This window comes from Indicator indicator, chromosome 2, assembly GCF_027791375.1.
Source record: "Indicator indicator isolate 239-I01 chromosome 2, UM_Iind_1.1, whole genome shotgun sequence".
Taxonomy (NCBI): domain Eukaryota; kingdom Metazoa; phylum Chordata; class Aves; order Piciformes; family Indicatoridae; genus Indicator; species Indicator indicator.
This window is the reverse complement of record NC_072011.1, coordinates 31,959,660-31,987,366: the sequence shown is the minus strand read 5'-3', so window position 1 is coordinate 31,987,366 and position 27,707 is coordinate 31,959,660. Positions and strand designations below refer to the sequence as shown.

The 27,707-nt window shown below is 40.6% G+C and overlaps 1 protein-coding gene across 1 annotated transcript in view; it reads right to left on the bottom strand.

Annotated features, from left to right (window-relative positions):
- SLC35F3 (solute carrier family 35 member F3) overlaps positions 1–16,338 on the bottom strand; it is a 203,606-nt gene extending 187,268 nt beyond the window's left edge. Inside the window, exons 1-2 of the mRNA XM_054398679.1 lie at positions 16,286–16,338; positions 15,773–16,002 (exon numbers count right to left, since the gene is read on the bottom strand). Coding sequence (XP_054254654.1) covers positions 15,773–16,002; positions 16,286–16,338 — 283 coding nt within the window. The remainder of the gene's footprint in view (positions 1–15,772; positions 16,003–16,285) is intronic.
- Between the last annotated feature and the right edge of the window lie 11,369 nt (positions 16,339–27,707).

Below are 27,707 nucleotides of genomic sequence, written 5' to 3'. Positions count from 1 at the left end.
CAAAGCCTGCCAAACTGCACAGCTTTCACAGACCTGTTACAACTACAGTCTGATCAGAACCCTCACTTTTCTTCAGGACCACAGTTCTCCTTCACACCATTGGTTGATAGTTTTAGTCACAAAATTCCACTTAGCTTCTGCTGGGGTTTTACTGAAAACTGAACAATGTTGGTCTTTGAAAATAAAGAGATATGAGGTTAATGCACTAGCAGCTTCATTAGATGGACTTTAATCTTTACCTAGGAGTTTCTCCAAGCTGCATCCTGTATGCCACTCATATAAGTTTATGGTAGGATGGTTTATATAATAAATAATAATAAAAAGTCCTAAGCTTCATGTACAAGATTTTATTATCTTTAGCAATTTAAATTTCTACAGAAACACCATCATTTCATCCCACTGCACACCATCCTTTGCTTGCAATTGGAAAGAAGTCTGGTTATCTACGGTCTCATAGCTAAGTCAGGGCTATCAAAGCCTAACTGGTTTACAAGCTATAGTTTGAGAAATGATGAACTAGAATGCCTCTCTGTTATTGTTTTAAAAGGTTCCTGCCTCAGCCCCATTCAGTGTTCTCCCATGCTAGTATATGCAGATTCTTTGTCATCATCTGAAGTAGAAAAGACATGATCAAGGATTCAGTATTTGGCTAAAACGAGTTTCAGCTTGGGGAAATATGACTTTTCTATTGGTAACAGACCTGTTTGAGGACCTTCTCCTGCTATCCCAGTGTTTCTACAGCATGCCTTATTAGAGCTTTCAATCTTTAACTCCCAACCTAAAACTGCATATGACTTGTATGTATGTTCTTTCTCCATTCAGCACTCAAGCTCTGCGTACTCAGCTTTCTAGGCAATGGGAACAAAGAGTGGTCTCTTCTCAAATGTTGTAGATGCTTTCTACCCATGTTGGGACAAGCTATAAAGTACTAATTAAATACCAAATTCAAGATGAAAGAAAATTAAAACTGCATAGCTATTAAAAGAAACAATTATTCTATAATTTAAACAGAGCTCCTCGGCAGTGCTTGGGAACATACAATAAAGACCATGTATGGGTAGGTGTAATTGGATGCAGTTGCCTTAGGAACAGATGTTCAGCATATAAAGCAAGCAGGCAAACTCAAAGACTTAAGCCTGGTGAGTGAAAACTGGTTTGACTGAAGCTACTGCCAAAAGTGCCATGGGCTTTGTTGAGGGATTCATCCCAAAAGCTTTTCTAATTCTCTAATATTTGCAGTATTATTACAAGTGCAGAACAGAATAATATGTTACTTTGAGCCAGAAGTGCTTGACTGGAGGTGCATTTCCTAGTTTGTGCAACAAGGTCCTCAAAAAGTAGAAGGTGCTTAGGGAGTAATAAGAGAATCTAGGTTTACAGTCTAGAGATTCTAATATCATCCCCACTTCCAATGTATTTTTATTATGTAGATGAGAGATATTGTGCTTTTAGAAAGGTGTTATTGTGGGGTGTAAAATAATTTAACTTCAGAAAGAATACACTGCCTGGTATACAGCTGTCATTGTAAAGTAATATCAAAATCAAAGATGCCTATAAAGATACCATGCAAAATTCTTTTTGAGTTTTCTAGAAATAGATATAGAATGTCCAATCCTGTCTGCCTTACTGATTTCCAGTGAGATCCAGCTTCTATTATGTACATTCCAGAAAAAGGTCCCAAGAATTGCTCCTAGTACAAGATTCAAGATGTTGTTTCTTGTCCATACATTTCTCTATAAAAAGAATACTTGTTCATGCTTCTATGATCTACTGCCCATTTTTGTTTCCCTTTGTAGAAATATTATACAACACAAAACTACTTCTCAGTTTGCATGAAGTCAAAACCCATATACGTCAGTCCTCTGCCTCTTGACATCAATATTTGCAAAAGAGTATTTCCTACAGACACTGAACTACACTTTACTACGGTGTAAAGTTTGAAATAGTAAAGGGTATAATATTCTCTTTCTGTCTTTGAAAGAAGAAAAAAAATAAAATAAGTTGGTCATTAAATAAGTTGTTTATTAAATGATACTTCCTGACGTCTGGGAAGTAATTTTATGAGGAGGAACCAAAGGTAAAATTCTATGCTGCACCCTCTGAGAGGTTCACCATAAGTCTTACAAGCCAGATCAAAAAAGAGAGGCTTTAGTCTCCATATACTGGCAATAAGTTCATGTGGCCAGATGCAAGAGTCCCACAATATGCCTACAATAATAATCAAATGTGGGCTTACATTAATTTTCAAGTCAAAAACCATCTGTCATTCCCATGACTATATAGAGACAGACAAAATTTTTTTGAACTCCTGAATGCACCATAACTTGCCTTGTCTGGGCATAATCTCTGTCTTGAATGAACCCTGAGCTCCCAAATTCAGCCCCACTGAATATACATATAATGGTATGTAAGCAACAGCTAAAATATAAATCCTGAACAACAGAGGCCTTTAGTCACAACAAAGCATAGAAGTGTCAGGTTGCTGAATCTGTAGGGGGAAATAAAAGGGGAAAAAAGCCTTTTCTACTCTTTCGTCTGTCTCACCTGGAAAGTGATCCAAATTCCTAACTTTGATTACAGACATTTTCTGTGGCTCTGACTTTCAAGATTTTGTTTCTTGTCTGCCTTTTTCTACTTTTACATTATTTTGTAATTTATTCTTTTTAACTAGACTCTGAAAATCAGACTTAAATATATTTCTTTGTTTCTGAAAGGAACTGCAAAAAAACAAAATAAGATATACTTGAATGAGGTAGAGCCCCCCCCAGACTGCCACAGGGCTCACAAACAACACAACTGACAAGTTTAAGAGGCAAATGATCTGCCCTGTTCTAGCATATATGGACAGTGAGCAAGCTCAATTTTCATGCTACTTTGGTACTTCAGCTGGTGAAGAAGAGACAGTGAGAACAAGCATCAAATCTGTGTTTCAATGTAAAAGTCAAGGAAGTAAAGATATACTCATTTGTGTTGAAACTATCTTATCAGTTCTGCTACCTGTATTGCAGTGGGATTGGTGAGACTTTGCATTGCTGTTCAAGGCTGAAAATATGGTTCCTCCCTTTAGACATGTAATGCAGACATATAACAGACATCATTTCACAAATTATTGCACAGGGGCCAGTTACCACAACACAAAAAGAATATTTAATTGCAAGATCAAAGGCCTTATTGTTACTTTAGATGCCAGTTACATTTCCTTGTCCTGGAGAAGCTCAAAGATTCAGATATTCCTGCCTGATGTGACTGGCTTGCTGAGTATATCTAACACATATCCTGTTGGATATGTGGTATCATCCTTATTATTTCTAAACTTTAGGTCACCTAAATTCCTGCACTGCTAGTATAGCCTTCCTGAGAAAAGAGCTCAGTTCTTAACATTGACCAGATATACTCATGAAGACAAAATGACAAGAAGCAGAATAACTAATATTTGGTACAAAAATCAACCTCATGAGGCCTTCAAGTTCAAAACAGAGGTGTCTGAAACCACTTAGATGCACTTTATTATAAGGGGAACTGGCTAAGTGCAGGACAAGGTTCCCAAAGTTTAAAGAAAATGAAATCAGGGACTATCACCCCTACAACCCTCCTACCTATAGTATGTTTCATGGAGTGGTTCATAAATCAAATACTTCTCTTCCATGCAATCACAGCATCTTCTTTCTTCAGTGGATGTGCTGAGGAATCGAATGATATGTGCCAAATGAAGATAACCAGAGAATAAAAAATACTTAGAGAAGCAGGTTCTAAAAAAACATATTGCATGAAGGCTAGCTTACACCCTAGGCAGCAATCATGATCTGCACATAAATTTCTTTCTCCAAACATAAATGCTCATTGTACTACCGTTCTCAGAGTAGTCATAATTCACTACCAACAGTTGAACGAACAAGGCTTCAGCTTCCAAAATGAAGAGAGGGACAGAACTACACTTTCTGATGCTCCAGGGAAGGGCACTTTGCCAAAGGGTTAAAGTTGCCTTTATGTAACTTCTTCTTCATCCCTCTCTTTATCCTGAGGCTTATTTGATCTCAAGTAAACAGCAGCAATTATCAGCAGCTTCTAATTTACACTAGGAGTATGAAATACAAGCATCTCATTAGATGGAAGAGAGATTAGGGTACAAAAACTCACCTTGAATACAGCCCTGACATGAGTCAAAATCTGGCAAAATTAGCTATTAGGCTAATGAGCATCACTGGTAATGCATTAAGCAATTGCAAGAAGGACCAACAACTGGAACCAAAAGTCTTTGTCCTTTTCTGCTTTTGTGTTTCAGTAACGCTCCAGTATCTGATATGGTAGATCAGCACAGATTTAGCAGCCAGCCTCCTATACCATTATCTTATGCAATTAATTGCTTTTATTAAACAAATAATTGATTTGAGCTGGAAAGACACACCACAGCAAGTCCAGAACTATTACAGAAACTTACCCTGATGATGGAAGGGCCTCCAGTAAAGATAGTTCCAAAAATAAGCGTTTGTCACAAATAAGCATTTGCTCATAATTCTTGATACCCCTCAAACTCCTTTCCAACAAATGCGCCCTCGTTATTCCCTATCAATACAGAGTAGTTTGTGTTTTTAGCAACAATCTATTATTATGGATTCAACATCTTGATTAGTCAACATGTTCACATTTCTCAACTAAAAAAATACAGTTCACCAGTGAAAGGATTCCCAAATACTATGCTCTTCTTTAAAACTGCTAACTTCATGAAGACATACAACTAGTTTTAGCAGGTTTTCATGATGGAGCCTTCAGTGGTATATTCTACTGAAAGAACAACATTCAGTGGTAACATTTGTTAAGGGTATAAAATGAATGCTAGAAGCTAACAGATGCTTAACTGCTGTCCCCAAACTCCTGTGTAAGTGGCATATTGTAGATGACATGTAATGGAAGCTGCACAACAAAAGAAAGTCTAAAGCAATCAATTAATTTGATTGATCTCTGATCATCCTCGTGGCCCTTCTCTGGACACATTCCAGCATGTCCACATCCCTCTTGTAATAGGGGCTCCAGAACTGGATGCAGTACTCCAGGTGGGGTCTCACCAGAGCTGAGTAGAGGGGGAGAATCACCTCCCTCAACCTGCTGGCCACACTTCTCTTGATGCAGCCCAGGATCTGGTTGGCTTTCTGGGCTGCAAGTGCACATTGACAGCTCATGTTGAGCTTCTCATCCACCAGCACCCCCAAGTCCCTCTCCTCAGGGCTGCTCTCAAGCCAGTCACTGCCCAGCCTGTATTTGTGCTTGGGATTGCCTCGACCCCGATGCAGGACCTTGCACTTGGTCTTGTTGAACCTCATGAGGTTGGCTTGTGCCCACCTCTCCAGCCTGTCCAGGTCCCTCTGGATGCCATCCCTTCCCTCCAGCCTGTCTGCTGCACCACACAGCTTGGTGTCATCAGCAGACTTGCTGAGGGTGCACTCAATGCCTCTGTCCATGTCACCGACAAAGATGTTGAACAAGACTGGTCCTAGGATTGATCCTTGAGGGACTCCACTTGTTACTGGCCTCCACTGGGACATGGACCCATTGACAGACACCCTGTGGGTGTGACCATCAAGCCAGTTCTTTATCCATCTAGTGGTCCACCCATCAAACCCATATTTCACCAGTTTGGAGACCAGGATGTGGTATGGTTTAGCTCACAGCAGAGTACTATAGCTGACATTTGAAACAGCAAGGCTACAGGTCTTTTAAATCTGCAATTCAATTCATTGCCACTGCTTTATTTCACCTAGGAGCTACCATATTTACTTCACTTTTCTTGCTAGCATAACAATTAGTTATGTTAGTACTGTCAATGAGGAGCATTAAAAATAATTAAATTAATTAGGCCTCAGACACCATCAGGTTGGCTGAAAAAAACAAACCAAACCAAACCCCAAACACACATATTTGAACTTGTCTTCTAAGCTTCAAGGGGGTAAATAAGGTTGACTGCAGACTGACCCTGGGACAGCTATCCAAGTTTCTCTCCCAGAGCAAGTAATCTAGGGGTTACTCCATGTTTTCATCATCAAAGCTAAATTCTCACATAATCACTTGACCTCAGGTACAGCAACATGAACAACACCACCAAGTCTTGCTTTAGTTATCAGATATTACATTCATTATTTATATACTAAATGAAAAGCAAGTAATCAGTTTCAAATTAATCACAGCTGGCCTGAAAATGGCTTTCCACAGAGGAAACAATAATCTTCAACTTCTGTCTTTGAACTGCTAGCAATTCCTGTATAGCACCTCAAAAAACATGTTAGATTCTTACTCAGATGCAAATGCACAAAAATGGTATTTTGACAAATTCCAAGCATTAATATTTTTATCTTGACTGATATCCCTACTGGATTTGCTTTTAGAAAGTGTAAAAGAGACAACATTCAATGGCACACAAGAAGCGCATCATAAGGAAGAACACCGGATCAGCTGGAAACACTGGTCTTTAGCTGTATAACAAGTACACCAATACTTGTAAGGGTAAAACACTCATACTTTTATTTAGCTAAAACCAACACTAAACTACTACCTCTCAAATTTCGACATTTTCATACCCAAGACAATTTTGGTTTCTGAGCAATGTTCAGGATATTTGTAAGCCAGTGTGTTCTAATGCATGTCCTGAAGGGTCAGACCACAAAACATGTCCTAACCCAGACAATGAGCAAATATGCTAACCTGGATACTTCCTGGGATCCAGAGGGTCAAGGCAAATGTGTAGCACATGTAATTAACATTGTAAGCACCCATGAGTGTGCAACCCTGGACACTTCCTGAGGTCCAGACTGTCTAGGCAAATGTGTAGGACGTGTAATTAACTTTATAACACACCTGTGAACTGTGTGCACCTCTGGCCATGTTTGGATATGCCCCATCCCATAGGTTAAGCTATCAGGTGTCTTAGTTACCAAAGGGCATTAATTGTCTTGGGACAGTATTTCAGCCAGACAAGAAGGGTAGGCAATTTGCCTTGTTCTTACCATGAAAGAGACAAGAGCCAAGTGCTGCCAGAGTAGCAGCTGCAGAGGCTGTCCTAAGAGGCAACAACTACACCCAGGCCTTACACCTGGACCAAGGCAGAAAGGGGAAAAGCTCCGAGAGAACTGAATCCAAAAGAGCCATGGAAAGGCTACAACCTGACAACGGAGCACACGAGAGAGAGGTCCTGTAGCCCTCTCTGAGCCAAGGGTAAGCTCCAGACAGTGAACTGGGCACAAGAGGAGAGAGGCTCCTTACTCCTCTCCGAGCCAAGAGCCACTTGGATTATAGTCACAGCATCTGGGAAGATAACGGACAGAGAAGCAAGACATGAGTACTCAGCTGATCTGCTACAGAACCCCATTTGTGGGAAACCACAGATTGCAGCACCTTTATTTCCAATTTGAATCACCGTACCGGAAATTCTTAGACCTGTGCTTAAATCATTTAACTAACTTTATATGTGGAATGTAATACTCACAACCGAATAATAAAACAATATACTTTGTAAATAAGTGTTTGAAGATATCAGTGCCAGGAAATATTAAATATAAAATATATTAAAATATACATTTTACTACAACGTGTTACTCATATTGGTGATAGCACTTAAATTCCATGTCTAGGTCAATACTTACCATACTACAAGCTGGATGAGTACTGTGTGAAATACTGAGCATTAAAACTGTATGGACTATCTCGTTACTGTTGAAATAGCTATGAAGAAACAAAAAAAATAAGAAACTAGTATTTAATGTAGCAGGGAGGAGCAGAGCCAGAGAACTTCAGTCACTGGACACAGTCCTTTATTTCCACCTAAACAACAGCAAGCCACTTAAAAGACATCACTGGAAGAAACTGGAATCGTTCAGAAGGTCAAAGTCTCATAGGCTGTAGTCAATTCTTACTAAATAGAGTTAAAGAACTTAAAAGTACATACTATTCTCTTAATATTCTTTCTACAGGTAGAGTAACAACTGTAAGCACACAAAGAAAGTAAGTGAATAAAAGTGGGAGGCCAGGCAGCAGGTTTTTGTATCTAAAAGGAGAGAGAAATTAATATAATGCTGATTTGTCCATAACAAGTCTGTATTTAGGAACACATGCTAAGGATATCTGCAAGTCCCTGCTTTAGAAGACCGACCCAAGTCTTAAACAAGGATTAGAAGCAGGTGATCTGTAGGAAGAGCAAAGATTGCGAAACAGGGATAGTTGGCTCAAGCCCACACAAATGCATTTAAAATACTAATCACATAAGGACAAACTGTGATATTGAATCACCACAAAATAGATCCAGTTTATGTAGAGAAAAAGTGATGCTTGGGAAAGGTGCTAGCTGTGCACATTTCACGTGGAAATAAGCACTCTGCCAGTTGCTACAACAGTTAAAATAGATGAGTCTTCCATACAGATCAGCATAGTTCAAGAGTTTAGTGACATCTGTAGTTGACAAGCACAGAAAAGCTCCTAGGAACTATACTTCTAAAAATATTTAGAAACCTAATTCCTACTGATAATGGCATGAAAAGAAAACTTAAAATATGTCTGTTCAACTCCAAAATTGTCACTGCTATTAACCTAAAGTCACAGGCTTTTAGAGGTAGAAATCATGGTAATTTACTTAACCTTCATGGAAGGTTATGCACAAGCACTGCTTATACAGCTCTAACAATGGCTTGATCTCCATAAAACAACAAAGCTGTCACTGAGGCCTACAAATTTTGTGGTGTCCTCTCTTTTTTTGTTTTGTTTAATTAAATTATTCTATTCCTATGTATTAATTAAAAACTAATTTAAAAGTCAATTAACATACCTTTTGTTGATAACTAGGATTTCACAGATATCAAGCTCTGTTGTTGACATAGCTGCATCAGATTATGATTCTGCAATCTGACTGCATCTCACAAGAGTTTCGTCACCTCTGCTTTTGCATTTTGGAAATCAAAACAACTGCTGCAAAAATAGTCCACCTGGGACAAATAAGAATATTTGATTTAGAGTGGAAAGTAGCTATTCACATAATTAGTTACCCTGCAAATCAATAGTGAGAATGTCAGAAAAATAAGAACAGTCAGATTGAATCAGGACACACTCTTTCTGAAGGCAGGCAGAAGCTACAGAGGAAAGCAAAAGAAACCCTCAAGAAGTCCCCTCCCAGTCTAAGTGAGGGTACTTTGAATTTTGAATAATGAAGTTTAATATTATCTCCAATATTTTTCCCAACTTATTCCAGTTCTAGATCTTGTCAATGCTAGCAATTACAAGCCCTTGAATTCTTTATCTCAAAAACAAATTGCATGTTCTCATAACAATTATTTCTTTTTTAACTGATGGCTTTTCATCTTCATTGAATGTCCACCTGTTTTTCTCTTATGACAGAATAAGGAAAAAAAATCTCTATCTGCTTGAGCAACATGTGCCACATTTTTGCTTCAATATCTTTAAGGTAAACAGCCAAACCTCATAAGACTCTACAGATTGTCCGTGCTCTTTTTCCATATTCATCTCAGAGCCTGCTGTAATCTTTCTTTTTAGAGGAGACAACAAATATTACAGTGTTTCACTAGGCTATACCACTAAAATCTCTGAAGGAATCATAAAACGGAAGTATGGTTTGCAAGTGCAGTCAAACAGTAGAGGTCTTCCCTGAGCTGTGTACAGTCCTAAACAATTCCCTCTCACCAGATGATGTAATGATGTGGAAGTTCACAGCTAATTTTAGCACTTTCAGGAAACATGGAGCTTCTATTTGTGATAACTGAATGTCTTGTGTTGACATTTAGGCTATTCAACTGGCTGGATCAGGTCTCCCTGGAGCAATAACAAGTCCTTTCTTGTTCTTCCCAATTCATATCAGTTTATATCTTCAGCAAACTTTTCATTTCTTCCTTCCCTCTTTCAGTTTAATTTTTAAGTATATTAAATACCAGAGTTTGTACATAACCTTCAGGTATCCTAGCATGGTTTAAAAAATCTGATTTTTACCACAACAAAACTAGTCTCCAAGCAAGTTTTGGGGTCATGGCAACACTCCCTCACAGAGTTTTTGTTTAGAAAAAGAAGCACAAATAAACCAAAACAAAACCACACACACACACACAAAAGGCAGCAAAAGCTTTCTGACTGTCTCAAACAATTTTATACGTATTGTCCTGGTTTAAGACAATTGGCTCTCATAAGCAAGTGTCCCACACATAGATCAGGAGGGAAAGTAACACAAAAAGCCCTGGTCCGAAATAAAGAGCTTAGTGGAAGTAACACAATGTACAATTACTATCGTCTATTTTGCAGAAAAAGCAGAGTAGAAGGAGAAGCCAACAATAAAAAAGCAACCTCCACCCCTAAATTCACAACCAGCTTAACAGAAAAAACTAACACCCAAAAAAACATAAAAGGCAACAGGAAACAAGGAGCCTCTTATGTTACAATCAACTAGCTAAACCCAGGACATTCTCCACCCCTTATTCTATACCATCTGCATCATTCCGAGCAGCAAATTAACATCAAACGATATACATCGTACATCACTGTCCATTCTCACTCAAATGAGATCACCTTGCATTACACAAGAAACTTCTTACTGCAGATACTCTGAGTGCCACCCTCATGGGTTCAACTTGCCATGTCATCAGATCTATACAGTCCAATAAATCCAGCTGTCCCTTTCCTCTGCCTGGTTGGAGGCAGGTCCCCTCTAATTCTGACTGGAATCACCTGCATCCTGTGAAGATGCTTTTAAAGTCCACTTCAGTAGGATCAGAAGATGTAGCTGTTTGCTTGCTCTTTTGGGATGATTTTCCACCGGAAGCTGGGACAGTGTTCTTCCAGGGAGAATTTCTTCGTAATTCAGACTTGTGCGGCTGGGACTGAAGTGGGTTTTTCATCTCACTTCTTCACGTCCTCCCCGTGGTCACCTACGTAAAACCACAGGGTATGCCATGGTGTGTACCTCCCATATTCTCTCCCTTGGACAGGGAAGTGCCTGCTCCTAATAGCTGAAACATGGGACCATACAGGTGGGGAACAGAACGTGTTCTCTTTGAGTTTGTGGACCTCATGGGACGGTTCCTTCACAGATGAAACAGGCCTGGACAGAGGAAGAGAAACCTCCCCATTGCCAGAGCTTGCTACTCATCCACCATTTGCCCTTGGCCATCATTCAACGCCAGGGGTAAAGACTGAGTGGCCATCTCTGGCTCTTCCTCTTGTTCCCATGATGATCCTGATTCATCCTCATCCTTCGAAAGACAAACTGCTTTACTGTTGTGTTTCTTTTTCCATACAGGGGTGACTGATACTGGCACAGGCTGGTTCTCTGGTACAGCTACCATGCCTGCTGTTGGGGTCTGAGTAGCCAAAGTGCCTGGTGGTGTGCCTGTAGGTCCAGAGACCTTCTCTTGCCCCTGAGCACTCTGAACAGTGATTAGAAGGGTTCAACAGGCATGGGTCAGGCCCAAACACATCCTAGTGACTTTGGTCTCTCAGGAACTTCCAGGCTGACAAGATAATTTTTCCAAGTATTTTACCAGTTTGTCAGGATTTTGCTATTCACCTTGAGGTGAAAAGCACCATCAGAAAGAGCACATCGAGTACAAGTGTATAAGGTTTATGTAACACATACAGGGCCAGTCCCCAACATCAATGAATCAACATGGCAAACATACTACATAAAAACAAACGTATACACAATTATTTTAACAATTCTTAAATTGAATCTTCTCATTATCTTGCTTCTTGTTATCTCAACCCTTCCAAGAACTTTGTGTACCGAAATAGACTGTCCTTGTGTAAGACAGCCCACTTTCACAAGCAACACCCTCACACACAGACCAGAGAGAAAAATAACACAAAAGGCTATGGGTTGAGATAGAGTTTAATGGAAATAACAAAATGTACAATTACCTTAGTCTATTTAACAAAAAAATCACAGAAAAGGCAGAAGCAGCAACAGAAGCCAAAGAAACCCAAAACAAACACAAGAGACACCCACCCCCGCAAGCCCATAGCCAGCTCAGCAGAAAAGGCAACAACCCCCCCAAAAAAAAACAAAAAACCCACCCACAAAAAAAAAAAACAAACAAAAAAAAAAAAAACCAACCAAAAAACTGGGAACAGAAACAGGGAGCATCTCATGTTACAGTCTGAACTTCAAGCTCAATGGTACTTTGCTCCTGCCAGCACTTTTACTTTAAAGCTGTCATGATGGCAGCATGATAATGAATAATTGGCACCAGATTCAACCCATGACACATACATCTATATAAACAGTCTAAATGAAGTATGAGTGGAATACATACTAGTATGAAAAAAAAAAAAAAACCAACAGATTTTACCGTATAGGTAATTTAAATACAATAGAAAGAACATCATTGAGAGAGGGAAATCAAATTTAGATCAGACTTGACTGCAGACTTATTTCTAGAAAGCAGGTCCATTATTAATGCACTCCATAATTAGGTGCCAACAGCACCTAAATGTCTGCAAACATGATGTCCTGAAGGGACAAAGCCTCAGATATGCCCTGAACCAGACAATGGAGCAGGAGGAGCGGGAGTCAGGAGGTCTGGTTTTTCAGGAGGTTGCCCACATTTCCCAGGCTTGTCTGAACATGCCCTAGGGTCTAAGTGGCCCAGGTGTGTGCGCCTTTGGCCATGTTTGGAGAAAACTTGATTCTAAAGGTTAAAGTATCAGGTTTCTATCTCTAAATCTTTGTTTGTCTTTGAAAAATCTATAAATACTAACTTAAAGAGTGACTTCCTTGCCTTGCCCAAGATCTGGGAGAGAAACCACAAGCCATACCCTGCAAGCCCGAAATGCCAAGTCTTTCTTGCCTTGCAATTTGGAATCCATGCTTTGCCTCAGTTTACCCAGAAAGACACAAGTGCCCTTCGCAGTAACACATCAGAAAATCCAGGAGCAGACAGACATGTCTTACTGGGCTGAGAAACAAACCCTGTGGGAGCCAAGGCCCCAGGACAGTTTGGTTTTATTGGAAGAAGAAACAAGAACCGCTGAGAAGATTGCAGCTGAAGAACTTCTCCAGAAGAGCAAAGCTACAAAGCTGACGAGCCCAGAGCTGCAAGGACTGCTCTCCCACAGTGCTCTGCAAACCACCACCAGCACCAGGGAACCCGCATGTCCATAGTCAGAACCCCACATCCTGCCTTCAGCAGCATTCAGCGCACCCCGGAACCTGCTGCATCCCGCGAACCGCGGAAGAGAGCTGCCTCCACACGCCCTGAGGAGCCACTGCCCTGGAGACTCGCAGCAGCACTGCTGAGCCCCACAAGCCTCACCAGCAACCACTTTTCTACAAAGCTTTCAGCTACAAAGCCCTCCGAGATGAAAGCTTTCCCCACATCTGTGCTACAGCAACAAGCTGCAGAAGCCAACAGAAAGTGAAAGTGAACTCTTTCACTCTCAGGTGTCTGACACCATTTTGGGTTTGTTTAAATCCCCGCGCTTGCCGCGTGGTACCGTAATCTGTGGATTATAAACGCAGCAACTAAATGTACTGGACTAAAGCAGTTAGCAGTGAGTAACCTAGCAAATCTGATTTTTATATGCATCTTTAAAAGGTCTTTTGCCCTAGAGAATTCTAGAGTTCCGCCACACACACACCTTGTGGGCAAAGCTGACATGTTGCCAATGTTTCTTTTTCTTTACAGTTTAAATTACTGTTTGTTGTTTCTGGGGATTTTTTTTCTATTATTGTTTAAATTGTTACATGTTCTGCTGGTGAGATATCTGTTCCATAACTGAATATTTCAAACCAGTAAATAGGTTTTATTAATATTTTCCATGGGACTTTTTAAATTAATAAAGTTATTAATATTTTATTAATCATTACACCTATTAAATATTCATTACCATAATTGTAACACATGAACAGTAAGATCACAAAAAGTACATAGGGTGCAATTTATACTTAATAAAAACAGTTTGTCCACAATTCTTGGGCCAATTAAACCTAACTGTAAAGTCACATGGAAAGTCTACATCCCAAAACTGGGCATAAGCACAGCTTGAAGGACTATTCAAAGAGGTTTCAAAGTAACTGTTACAAAGTTGACTTTCCGCTTTTGATGATCTACCCCATTTACCAGCATTCAGTCATCTATTCAGATGATACAAACCAACACAGCTCTGCTTCAGCCATCCCCTGTTATATCAGTTAGATAGGTCTTCTGCATGTTCTTCTACATTCCTAACAATTCAGATTTTAAATTAGCAACAACTTCACATAACCTATTATTTTCCATCACATAACCTATTATTTTGCATGCATACATTCACGAAATCCAGGCATTTCGTATATTTATCCCCCATCATTACAACTCAAGTATGTAATTTTATTATTCAAAACAAGTTACAAAACCAAAATATAACTACAATAGCAGGCATTAGCTTGCAATTAACTTTTCCAGACGGTTATAAATTTCAACCAATACATTCTAATTGTGGAGCAAGCATGGCTTTTGTTATTTCTGGAGGTTCAGCTGTAGCAGTTCAGTATGAGTTCAGCTGGACTATTAGTCACTGTAGGAGAGAAGTACTAACATCCAACTCAGTCTGGCATCAGCATATGATTTGATCCTGAAAACTGACCTGTGAAAGCTTAACTCTCAAGAATGGTCTCAATCCAGGCAATGGCATTGCTCTTAAAAGAAATGCTATACTTCCTGTGAATAAAGTAGCAAATATCAGATATTTCTGTCATAATCTCAATCAAGAAAAATAAAAGCTCTACCCAAAGAAGTTTTAGACTATTTATTACTGAAATAGTATTATCAGGCAATCAGGAGCGGCTCTTACAGAAAAACTTTAGCACTGTTTACCACGCTTTCTTATATCATTCTCTTCCGTTATTAAGCACACTGCCAAGCAGATAATCCACAAGTAAACATTTCAAAACATTTACACTTAATACTTAGGAAAGTACAGCATGAAAACAATCGCTACATTGGAGCCAGTTTTCCTAGCAAAACAATGATTTCTGTTACAGCAGAATCCTTTTTACAACAAAAACCCTGTGATGCTACAAATGACAAAACAACCCAACCCAAATATTTGTATGACTTCAGCTAATTGGTTAAGTATTCTTAGAACTTGTTGAGTCACTCAATTGCCATTGTGGTGATGAAAGATGGATAAGAAATGAGGCATTACATGCGAAAAGACTGGTTGATACTTTGCAACCACACATGGTATCCCTTCTTTTGTAAATCACATATCTGGAGAAACACAGCTGTGTCTGCATATTGATTTCACGAGAAGTTTCTTTCTCAACTGCAGGTATATGGAAGAAACACTTTCACTTAACATAGGAAAGCGTGTAAGGTTCAGATCATGTGCTGTGCAAATCTGACCCCTAAACCAACACAAAGACACACCGATAACATACTACTTGTGAAGAGTGTGCGCATGAACGCAACAAGGCTTCTACACTGCCGTCACGAATACCATAGTCAGCGTCACTAAGTGTGTCTGCAACATTAAGACAAATAATTGACCTATTTTTCTAAACGAATGTAACTGCCGTGATTATTGCACTACACTCTTGTGATCTTGCAACTGCCTAAGGACTAATGCAACACAGGCACAGAATTCTTTGCAGAGAGTGGGAGCACTTCCACGGAGCGAGTATTTCCCACGGGTAAAGCGATCAGTCCCCCGCGCCCACATTTACCAGCCGCTGCGGGCGGTGGGGGCCCCCCAAAAGCCCTCGTGCTTGTCCCCCTCCTCGCAGCCCCCATGCCCGGCCGTGCCGGGGACTCACGCTTGTAGCTGGCGGCCCAGGGTTGGTAGCCGTAGTAGCCGGTGATGCGGAGGATCCGCTCCTCGATAGAGGTGAGACCCACGGAAGCGCTGGTGAGGTCCTCCACGGAGCGGGACCACTTCAAGTCCTCTTTGATAGCCTCATCCACCACCAGGTACTTCAGCTGCCGCAGCTGCGGGCTGATGTCGGACAGCCGCCGGGGGCTGACATCGGGGGAGCGCCGCATGCCGCTGGGGGCCGGGAGAGGGGCGTCAGCAGGGGAGGAGGTGTAGGGTGGTCCAAGGCTGCTAACGCCGCCACGGCGGGGGCCGCCGCCCTCCGCCGAAGTTGGCGGCGGGTGGCGGGACCTCCACCGGCAGGTGCGCCGGCCCGGCGCCCGCAGCAGCGGCACCGCAAACTTTCCTCACCGCCCTCCCCGAGGAGGTGGGGGGTGGCTGAGGCGAGATGAGGTGGGGTGCTCCCGTCCCTCCCAACCCTCCCGCCCGGCTGGCCCAGCCCCGCAGTGGTACTCACAGGGTGGCGGCTTTGCCCCGCGCGGAGCCGTTGGGGAACTCCCGGATCCCCATAGGGAGCAGCAGCGATGGCTGGGGGGCGCCCAGACTTCACAGTGGGGCGAGCCGGCGGCACTCACCGGCTGGGTAAGAGGCGGGAAGGAAGGAGGGGAGGGCGCGGGAATGCGGCGGCCCCCCGTTGCAGAGGATCACCGGGCTGGCACTAGCCCTCGGCGAGAACGGCAGGCATAGAGACCGCCGCAGTCGCTGCCTGCGAGACGCTGCCGCTTTCGAAGCGCGGCCGAGGGGGGCCGGGCAGGGCAGGGCGCTCTCGGCGCCCCCCACCCCGCGCGTTGCCGCCAGTCACCAGCAGGGGGAGCCCGACCACCCCGCCTCCTCCAATGGCCTGTGCCGCTCGCCCCCTGGTGGCAATCGTGAAGCGGGGCGATGGCAGTTTCGCCGCCCGCGGACAGAGTCAGCTGTGGCTTGCTCAGCCGAGGAGGGACGCGAGTGCCGGCTAGGGCACGTCTAGCGGGACGGGCTCCAGTCAGGGGTCAGGTGCCCGGACTCCGGCCACGAGGGAGCTTAGCTGCCGGCCTGCGAGGCGAGCGGCCACCGCCCAGAGGGAGCACGGCTCTGGAAAGGGCAGTCCCCTCGTTTGGTCTCTTTTAGGGAGGAGTGACGGCACCGCGCTGCGAGGGAGCTGGGGCACGGGCAGGCTGTGCCCCCGCACGGAGGGGCTGGCGGCGCGGGGAGCGAATCCATCTGGGGCGGCTGCTGTGTGTCCCAGAAGGGAGGGCACTCGGGCTTGGGGGCGTCGGCCGCTCCTCTCTTCTGGGGAACACACGCAGTTCCTCTAAATAAGCGGGTGTGCATAGAGAGGTACCTTATACAAACACAAACGTTAACATCCAAGAATAGATAATAGATACATATATAAAATTTGATCACCTACAGGTGGAGTTAGTCGAAGTTAAAGACAATTTTTGGTGCATAAGTCCAAGGAGAAAAGATTGTTCCCTTTCACCACTGCATAAGCTCAGTTTGCCTGGAACATTAGAACACCGAGGTACTGAATGTGGAAGTGAGCTGGTATCATTAAATGCAACCTTACACTGAAGGTAATACTGCAGCATCACTACACCATTGCCAGAAAGTAAGCCAGTCTCAAGAAGAATAAAGCCAAACTAATTACCATAATAAATACATATAAACTAAATACTGCACTACATTTATCTCCTACACAACCCTTGTTTTGAGCCTGTGAAAGTGTTTGTTTCTGAGGAGGTAAGTTACAAAACCTATTACAGGTGAACAGCAGTGGTTCAGCAGAGCAAGCTTAGAGTAACTGTACAGCCATTTGATGCAGCTGTTTGACCTGCAAGGTGATGGATCTCCTTGCAAGGTACACAAACCAATTTAGTTTAAGATGACAGAATGAAATCACAATGCTCACTAAAAATCTAGTTACAGATGCCAGCTTGATTTAAGTCTCCTTAGGGTATTCAAGACAGGAACAGTGATAACAATAGGCATGGAGGGGATTAAACATTTCAGTCAGGCCTCCAAAGTTCAACATCATTCCATATGCAGAGCTCATGCTCTCTCTCTCACTTTAAGTGATGGACAAGGATAGGATTTCATCTGAGAATTGCTTGCAATGTGTATCTAGTGTCACATTCCTCCATTATTATTGGCACAAGATTCTCAAAGTTCACTAAAAATTATATAATACAAGTCCACAAATGCAAGTCTGAGCAGACTGTGTTCAGCGCAGGACTAATTCATGAGAAAACAGCTGGTATAAAGTTCTGAGTCTCAGAGTAAGCAAATGTTCCAGCAACCAAGCAAGTGACATCATTGGCCAGTCAAGTAGTGGCAACTGCTGAGCACTCATCTGCATCTCTGTGTGGGCTGGTGCAGACTAGCAGAAACTTGGCCACCCCTGCTAGAAATTTTGCCTCCATCACTGAAGTATTTAGCTGCCCATTTTCTTTAGCTCCATAAAAGAGTCAAGAGGCCCCATTACACACATCTCCACTTCTATATACCAGAACCATCTCATTCCTCTGTCCAATAAAGACTGGCTTTCTGCTGTTTCAAGTTGTAAATGAAATGTCAGATGGATGTTAAAACTTTCTCCTTTCATGCAAGCAAGTGACTTTGGACATCTTGGGTGTCACTGCTGGCAAACTTGAAATGAGCATGCATCTTGCAAGAGAAAAAAAAAGGCATTGTAGTGCAAATGTGGAAGTTCACTGAAATGATAAATAAAGATAGATGACATTTTGAAATTGTAAGAGACAGCACTGACATAGGATCAGCACAAATTTTGATGTAAGTGATGTTTCTTCTTAAAAAATAGCAGCTCCTGGTGTATATTATTTTAAGTGTGTTTAAGCACTAGAACTGACATTGAAACATTAAAATATAGCATTGGACATTAAAAGTTTAAGTATGGGATCCCACATGATTTGGAATTTGGATCTACTTAAGATTTTTAATATGAAGAGAGAAAATACTCTAGTATACTAGTAATGCTATGATAAGAAACAGTTATGTTATGCTAAACAGTATATATCTAAGAAACACTAGGCAAAATGAAGCAGAATTTGATTCAGAGTTTAGATTTGAGCCACCTAGCATGGTATGCAACACCAAGCTGAAGCCACTATAAACAGCTTTTCTGAACCTCTTTATTAAACCACTTACAATCATTCAAACACAGAGTAGGAAATGCTATATATTTTAAAACAGCACAGCCAAATAATAAGGGAACAATTACTACTTACTCCACATCGTGGTAACTTATCTTGTTCTGCTAGATGCACCTTTTTGGTTTTTTTTTTTACAGACAACATGAAATTATATGCTTGACTGATAGTCAGCTCTTAAAAAGCACAGCTATTAAGATATATTAGCATTATGTTGACTACAGCATGATGCCATGTCAGAAGAAAATATAATTTCCAGTGTTTTTATTTTCACCTCCCATCAATACTAGTGTGATGAAAGTTCAAAATACTATTAAGTTCATGAGAAAGTGAAAGTTTGTTATTTCGTACCCACCGCCCTTAAACTTAAAGGATACAGTGAGAGCAGTAGGATTAAATAGCAAGGATATTTCATGGGTCAACAAAACAATCACAACTAAAGAAACTACAGCATGAAGTTGACATGTTCCTTCTTCTTGAGGCCATAAAAATTACACCTAGGAAGTGAGTTTTAGAGTACCACAGAATTCCCTCCTGAAGCAAGTAGTCTTCTAACTGACTCTTCTGTGGCTGATGCATGTTCCCATTTCTTAGTATTTTTATGTTTAGCACTGAAGGTGCTAAGGCACCCAAGCCATTAATCAGATGTTCCCACCCCAAGGGGTTTTGGGTATTAGACAGAAATATGGTATACATTATTAAAGTCCTATATAATATGTATGGAAATGCTTGTACAGCATAACTATTAATTTTTCTCTAGCTTGGGTCAGATTTGGCATCCACATGAGTATAATACCACTGTATCTCCAAAGTAGCTCCAGCTCAATTGGTGGGACTAATTCTTGTATGCTATTCAGACAGGAGTGCAACTGTCAATATAATCTGTTTCACACATTAAATATTTTGAACAGGCAACAGAATAGCAAACAAAACCCCATAGCTAGAAAGTTTCTAGTCTGTCTGGATAATCTTTGCTTGCATTTGTGTTTCGAAATATTTTGTATCACCTGTAAGTGGTTAAAATAAACCCAGATGTAATGGTTTAGCTCAAGGGATAACCTGCCTGCTCCCCCAACACAAAAGAGAGAAGAGTAACACACACAACTCAGGGCTGAGATAGAGAGATAAGAGTTTAATATGACATAAGATGTCATAAGGACAATGTGTAATTACCTTAGCTAGTAATCTAATTAGTAATACAATACACTATTAACTTAGTCAATTTGCAGAAGCAGCACAGTGAAATACAGGGGTGGGGAGGGAAATCATGAAACAGAAAACCAAAACCAGCAGCTGCCTGACTCCCACACGTTCTCCCACCATGCCATCAGAAAAAAAGCCAACACATTAAGAATCCAGAACCCAGAAGCAGCAACGGGAACAGCAAGCCTTCCATGTTGCAGTCTGAACTTCAAGCCCCATAATATTTTGCTCCACTTAGCACTTCAACTTTTTGAAGCTGGCATGACTACAGCATGGCATGAATAACAGCAGCAGGTTCAAGTCAATCCATGATGCCAGAGAACCAAGAAAAACTGATAGAGCAGGCAGAGAATGGTCAAATTTAAGACTAGCTAATTAGCAAAAATAGCCCAGCCACCTTCAACAGACCCACACTTGCCCTCTCAAGTATAGAGGCAGAGACCGTGCTTGAGAGAGCAGTCAGATGCATTTAAGACAAGTTGCAACACATTTTTCACATGAGCTCCCACATTGTTCTGAGACTCCTGCAATGCACAGGCAAAGCCAAACAAACATCAGAATTTCTGACATGACTCCTTTCTGAAAGCAGTGGAAATCTCTCTAAATTATGATGTAGCTGCCTGTTGTAGTCAGGAAGGGGCATGCAGAGTCAGTGTCCCAATTCCTGGGAGATAATGCTACGTAATAAAAAAGCTGATTTTAATCTGCTACTTTTACGCAGTTGAATATAAACTGTTCAGTTTCTTCTTTGTCAGACACAGTGGAAAATAAAAGTCCCTTATATTTGGAATTGAAAACAGGCTTATTTTATGTTTTGCTGTCTATTTTTAGATGAGAAGTGTAGGAAAAAATAATTTAGGACATCTCATCATGGCTTGATGGTGTGTGAGCCTTGCCATTGCCTCTTTTCCCAGCTCAAATTGAAAACTGAAATGCATAGCAGAAAAATGTTAGTATTTCCTCCCTTCAGCAAGAGGCCCCCCCAAGGGACTGTAGGAGGTATCAATGACAGAAAATACAAAACAGCAGACCTCTTCAACGTTCCATATTTTGAGAAATGCTACAGACTTGAATCTCAAAGTCAATCTGTGGTCTCCAAAGCCTTAGTATCCTTTCACATTCTGCCATTTCAAGTAATTTGTACCAGAAATAATGGGTTACTAGGTTAAGACTAGATATTGATCTTGCAAGTTTCCTTTATTTATCTGTGTGTTATTCCTAGTTTGTCTTTTTGACATGAGCTTGACTGAGAGGCAAGCCAAACAACTATGGGGAAAGCCATAGCAACAGCTCTCTACCCCAACTAGCTCATGACACCCCATAGTGGAGATGGAGAGGGTGGGTGTAAGGCAATAGCCACAAAGATCTAGGGGAGAGAATAAAGCATTCTGGAGAGAACTTGAAAGAAAGCTTTCCATGGATTTGAGCTCAGGAAAGGCAGTTGCTTTAGTGAATAACAGCATGGTAGCCAGACCATGTTTAAGGAGGTTGCTCATCTGGAAAGTGCGCTAGCCCCAAGAAAAATCTGATAATTCTCACCTTGCAGATAAAGCTTCATAATTTTTTTTTAGCTTTGAAGATGGTTTTTAAAGTTGCCACTTTTTTAATGCAGAAAATGTGTCACTAACCTAGGACCATGCAGCTTTCTCAGCAGGAGAGATTTCTGACAAGAAAGAAACATTTGGAGACCGATTTGACAGTCTTTACTGTATAAAATTAATGGCAGCTGTTTGAAGCTGATCGTGTGCCTGAAACACTAAAAATTCCACAGCTGAGCTTTTCATCTGGTAGAAAAAAAAAAAAAAAGATGGAGAAGCATTACACCTTTGCTATGTGGTTTGATAGTGTGGGGCACAGCCACTTGCTTTCATAGATGCATTGTGAACCCTGTTCTTAAGTTAACCACACTTATTATTGCACATCTTCTGAACATTGTTTTGGAAGCTGCTGTAAATATTCTGCTAGCAATCCAGACCCTACTTCTCCTCAAAATATACAAAAAGGTATTCTCTATTCACCTTTTGTCACCTACATGGATGTATTTTGTTGTGTCATAGATAAAGACACAACACTCTCACTGCACTTTTTTTTTTCTTTAATGAAAAGACTTTACTACAAAAATCTGTCACCAATATGAAGTTTTAGTGACAGTAACAGTAAGAACAGCAAGAACCAAACAATTTGCAGAGGTGCTATGCAGGTCCCTCTGTAGACAGCAACACCCCTACATACAGTATAACCGTACACAAGCAGATGTTAGCACTACTGTGAGCCTCCAGACTCCACTGCTTCTTAGTATAAAATGATACAGCTTTTAAAAAAGAAGCTCTTTCATCATGTATTTCTTTAGTAGATTCTTTTATTGTGGTGATAAATTTGGAACAATGAGATTATTTGATTAAACTTTCTCAGTTACTGCTAAATGGACTGCCCTGCTTGCAGAATTAATAAAAAGGCCAAGACACCTCATTAACATTCTTGGTATTGAGCTGGATTGGCAGTGGTGCATTTTAATCCTGCAAAGGGCATTTGCCAAGGAAAGTCAAAAAGCTTTTAAATCATATTCTTAAAGGTTGAGTCAGGAGAAGATGACCTTGCAAAAGCTGTAGTCCTGAACTGTCCAGACTTCCCTCCCAGCCCATACATGCTAGAGCTGCTTACTGCACAGAACAATATGTTAAATAATATGGCTTCTCCTTGTGTATTTCAATGCAAGCTTGATTTTGCTGTGCATGCTGATTCGAAAGCTGGATACAAAAACTTAATTTAGAAAAAAATGTGCAGCCCCAAGTGATGTTTTAGTAGCTGAGAGTACACTATCATCAGCTGGTGGTCTAAAGGTAAACTTTGATTTATGATAATCAATAGAGACCCACCACACCACTTTCACCAATGCATCACATTCAGTGTAAGCAATTGCAGCTCAGAAAGACATGCAGACAGTGAATGAAAGGCACCAGCTGTGCATAATGGTGCCTAGCTAAACATCACAAAGGTCAAGATTAATGTCACCATTCCTGTTAAAATCATGCATCCATGGCAAATGTAACTGCAGAAATTTGTATTGTCATGTAAATTGCATTAGAATTCTTATACACAACAACCTATAAAACAGATCTCCAACTTCTGTTTTGAAAGCATTATTTAGGTTTTTCACTTAGACATGTAGAGTAATTCCAGGTAATCAAAACATTCTTTACAACCTGTTGTCCAGATGAAAATAAGTTTTTTGTATGTAGACACATCAGCTGCATTTAACCACAGAAAGAGAAAGTGCTCAGGCAAACTAGGTTCAAATCAATAAAATCTAAGGCAAAGTTTTCAACCAAGCTCAATTAATCTACTTACTTTCATGCTGGTGAACCTTCACCAGTTTTATAGAATTGCCTTCAACATACATCTTCAGAATTCACAAGTGCACTCTGATTTCAAAGAGTGGTGTGATTTTTGTGATTGATCCCTTAACATATTTTTAAAAATGTGATGGAAAAAAAAATTATGGCAAGTATCTGACTTTCTTCTAATTTTGCTTAAGCTAATCACATTAAAACTCCTTAAAAATCAGTGGGTTCTTTTGTTCCTTTGTTGTTAATGTTTCTTCTAAAGTATATTTTTATATTCCTTTTTCTAGGATAAATGTATTGATTTTAAGTAAAGGCTTTCCTTTGTTGGCCCATGCAAAATTTCTATTCATTAAAGATAGGGGAATATAAGAAAATCCAGAGACAAATTAAGCCATATTAAGAATGTGATTAACATGAGACAGTACATGGAAGGTAAACTAAAAAAACACATGTGAAGATAAGGAAGAGATCACATTATGTTTAGATAACTTCATTAAGAAAGGAACATTTATCATGAATGTCTTGAAATACAACTATTGTCCTTAAAAGAATAATCTGTGTGAGACTGAGGACCTATGAGAAAGACTGGAGGAGAGAAACATTCTTCAAGCCATTGTGGGTTTTTTAATGGAGTATTTGACTATAAACAAAAATGCTAGCCTTGATATTTTTTTGTTAGAATCTGTAGTAAATAGAAAAACAAACATATTGCAAACTTCCCTGATAGGATTTTTTAATGCCTGTCAGAAATATAAATTTTAGTTGTATAAAATAGCTAAACAAAGAAAAAGTAGATTGATTTTTTTTTCTGCTACACAACACGTGAACAAAACAGTTGAGATTTCACACATTAAAAAGTAAAAAAAGGCAACATTTTATGCTTTACTGTGCAGTGAGGAGGTAATTTGTGCCCTTTGTATGTCACATGAAATTTTATTGCCATCAGTGTATTTTTTTTGTACACGTTGAAAGGGAATTAAAATAGCCCTATAAAACACAGCCATTACTACTGCCTAGACACTGAGCTGCAGACAGTGTTTTGCCCCCCTCAAATACTGCATATGCACCAAGAATTTCAGCCCGCAGCTTCTACTACAATTAATGGTAAATATGGTGTTGCTCTACTAAAACAAATCTTCACCACAACAGATTTTAGCTTGCCTCCTGGCACCAGATATGGACCAAGATTATATTTATTCCTTTCATTGTCATAAATAAAAGGGCCTTTTTTGGTGGCTTCTACTCCTAGCTGTTCTATTATCAGTTATTATGATACCATTCAAGACAAAAGCCCACTCACACCAAGCATTTACTGAGTTACCCCTCAAGTTCACTTCATGCTGTATTAGTCCATAAAACTCTGCCTTGTCCTTGCAGATCTGAGTAAGAGCTCCCATCCATTTCTTCTCCAGTAATTGTGATCATTCTTTGTTTTATCAGGTATGGCATTCCTCAATATCATACACAAGCAGGGATATTGTAGCCTTTTTTCCCCCCCTTTAAGCTTAATCTTAAGAGTCAAATTAAAAAAGCTTAACATAGATACTCAGCTCTGCTTATGAAGTTGAAGAGATACACACCAAACAGCAATTTTTCTGACATTGTAATAATTCATGGCCTGACAAGCTAATTCTAGGCTCTGGTGTGTCTCCTTCTGAAGATTAGTATTCATCTTTCTCCTGTGATAAGTAGTTTTGCAGCATGTGTTTATTTTGCCATTGAGATATTTTGTGATAGTAGGTCAAATTAAAGCAAAAGTTCTACAAAATAGCTGATTAAAAGTTTCCATTGACAGAAACAAAAACTGTAAACTAGGCTGATGAACAATATTAGCACTTATTTAACAATTTTACTGGTTAGTAAATCTGAATGGCAACTTTATTAGACCATCATACAATTAGTAAGTAGATCTTGCAGACCAGGAAACAACAGAAACATCTGCACTGGGAGAAAAATAAGCAAAGATCCTAACTGCCTCCCAGTTCTTCCAGAGTGCATTTATATTCCAAGGAGAAAATCTTCCTGGCATTAAGTGAACCTGCATCTATCATGGCAACAGATCACCAGATTATATTAAAAATGGAAAAATAAAGAAGACTGACTCCCCATGAGGCAGCCTATGGACGAAAGCTATTTTTCAGGCTTGTGCATCAGCAGCATGAACAAAGGTTCACCATTTAGGAGATACTTACTGCTTTATGAGTGTAGAAAAAGGGGAAATTGTTTTCACTTTCTCACCTTTTTTATTCACATGAGGCAATAGGACTGTGTAGGGTAATATCTCTTTTATGTAAATTAGCAGATCAGATTATAAACAGACTGGATCAGACAAGAAGATGCCGCATTTACAGTCTCACTGTGCTACAGCTTTTAGGTTGGGGTAAGATGGAGAGTACCCTTTAAAGCCATTTCATATGAAAAAGAGAATACATTAATATTCATTTTTTTCCCTGGCTCAGAAGAAGGGGCTTACACCGCAGCAAAAAAACTTACGGTTTGGATACTGAGCAAAATACTGTTTTGGTAAGCATATTTACCAACATAGAAATGCTTTGATTAGGAAATGTTCTGGAGCCTCTATTATCATTATGTAAGTAGCTAGACACACATCTGTCAAGGAATAAATCCTTCCTTGCTCATCTCTGTTCTCCATGGTGGAGGCCTCATTCTTCATTATTCAGTGGCAGCAGCCACTTCATGTGCCAGGCCAAAATCATGCCAGAAAAAAACACAGATTCACTATTAGATTCCTACAGAAGTGTTGCCACAGTTGCCCCTCTTATTCCATTTAATGTTTTGTATTGCATTAGTCAATAGCTACCTCATTATTTGTAGCCTCTTAGGGTTTTCCATTTTATTAGATTTTTAATTGTCAAAGGAGATTGAAAATAAATAAATCCTGGAGCTTGGGTAATGACTTGTTTTCCTTTTTCTGAATGCTAATTCTCTGGTTAAGAATGAACACTTTTTCTACCCTGCTCCAGAGTTAAGCTGTCACTTCATCTGATAAAATGAAGTTACTCCTGATTATTGTGCTTTACCCGTGGATGCTCATCACCTCTATGTGGTGATTGATCGTGGACCCTGACTTTGTGCAGATCATTTGTTACATTCTTTGTGCTTATATACTATTTCTGCTAAGCCACGTGCTATCAGCACACATCCGATAAGGTGAAGCCTTCAGTTCACACGCTCTACTGCAAACAGTGATTGGTCTTCTGCCACTGTGCACGGTTCTCATTTGTTTTAGCTGCTGGAGGTTGACCAACATTACATTTCACACTGGAAATCCCCTCATATGGCATTTGTGCTTATCTCAAGGACATAACTTTGTTTCATCAAGGCTGAGCTCCTCTGGGCTGAGGAACCCATCAACTCCCACAATTCCCCCTTTTTGTTTTTCTACAACCATAACCTGCTGTACCATTCTTTGCAACATTTGTTGTAGGTATGACAACAAGCATGGGATAACCATCAGCATACACAATAAAACTCAATAATAGCAGTCTAGCTTTTACAAGAGACAATAGCCAGTCCAAAATGCCCCATTCATTTAACCACACTTAAAGCCCCAAAAATACATTATCTTCTTTCAACTTTTTCATCTGATCCATCAGATCCTGTATGTTCTTATGAATAGAATGAGAGTGGTAGAGTAAGATTTATACAACACATCCCGTCAAAGTCCTGACATCTGTGTCCATGTGCGAGTAACAGGAAATCAATAGGAGCCATCTGACAAGCTGTTTTCCAGTGGGATTGTGTCAGTGTGAGCTGAAATTCCCCCCCCACCGACAATAACCAGGCTAGCCCAGTCTGGAAGCAAATGAAAGCTTTATTTACAAAGCAGAATCTACAATCTACGATGAAATGCAATGAATATGTACAAATATACAAAATTCACAACATTTACAAATATATATATAAACAACAGAAAAGCACAACCAAACTCCCTTTGCTTCCCCCCAAGGGGACCCTCCCAAAGGGACCTCTCTCTCCCAGGAGCTTCCCCCCCAGACCCCCCTTGGACAGAAAGCAGAGTTAGTTAGAGCAGAAAGTTGTTAACTTAGCTGCCAAGGTCAGTGTGTTATCTTCAGCCAGAAGAGAAGAAGAAAACAGCAGCCAGACAGCCCAGCAACTGCCCCCACTGCCGAACGCAGAATGTGCAGAGTGCCTACTTTGT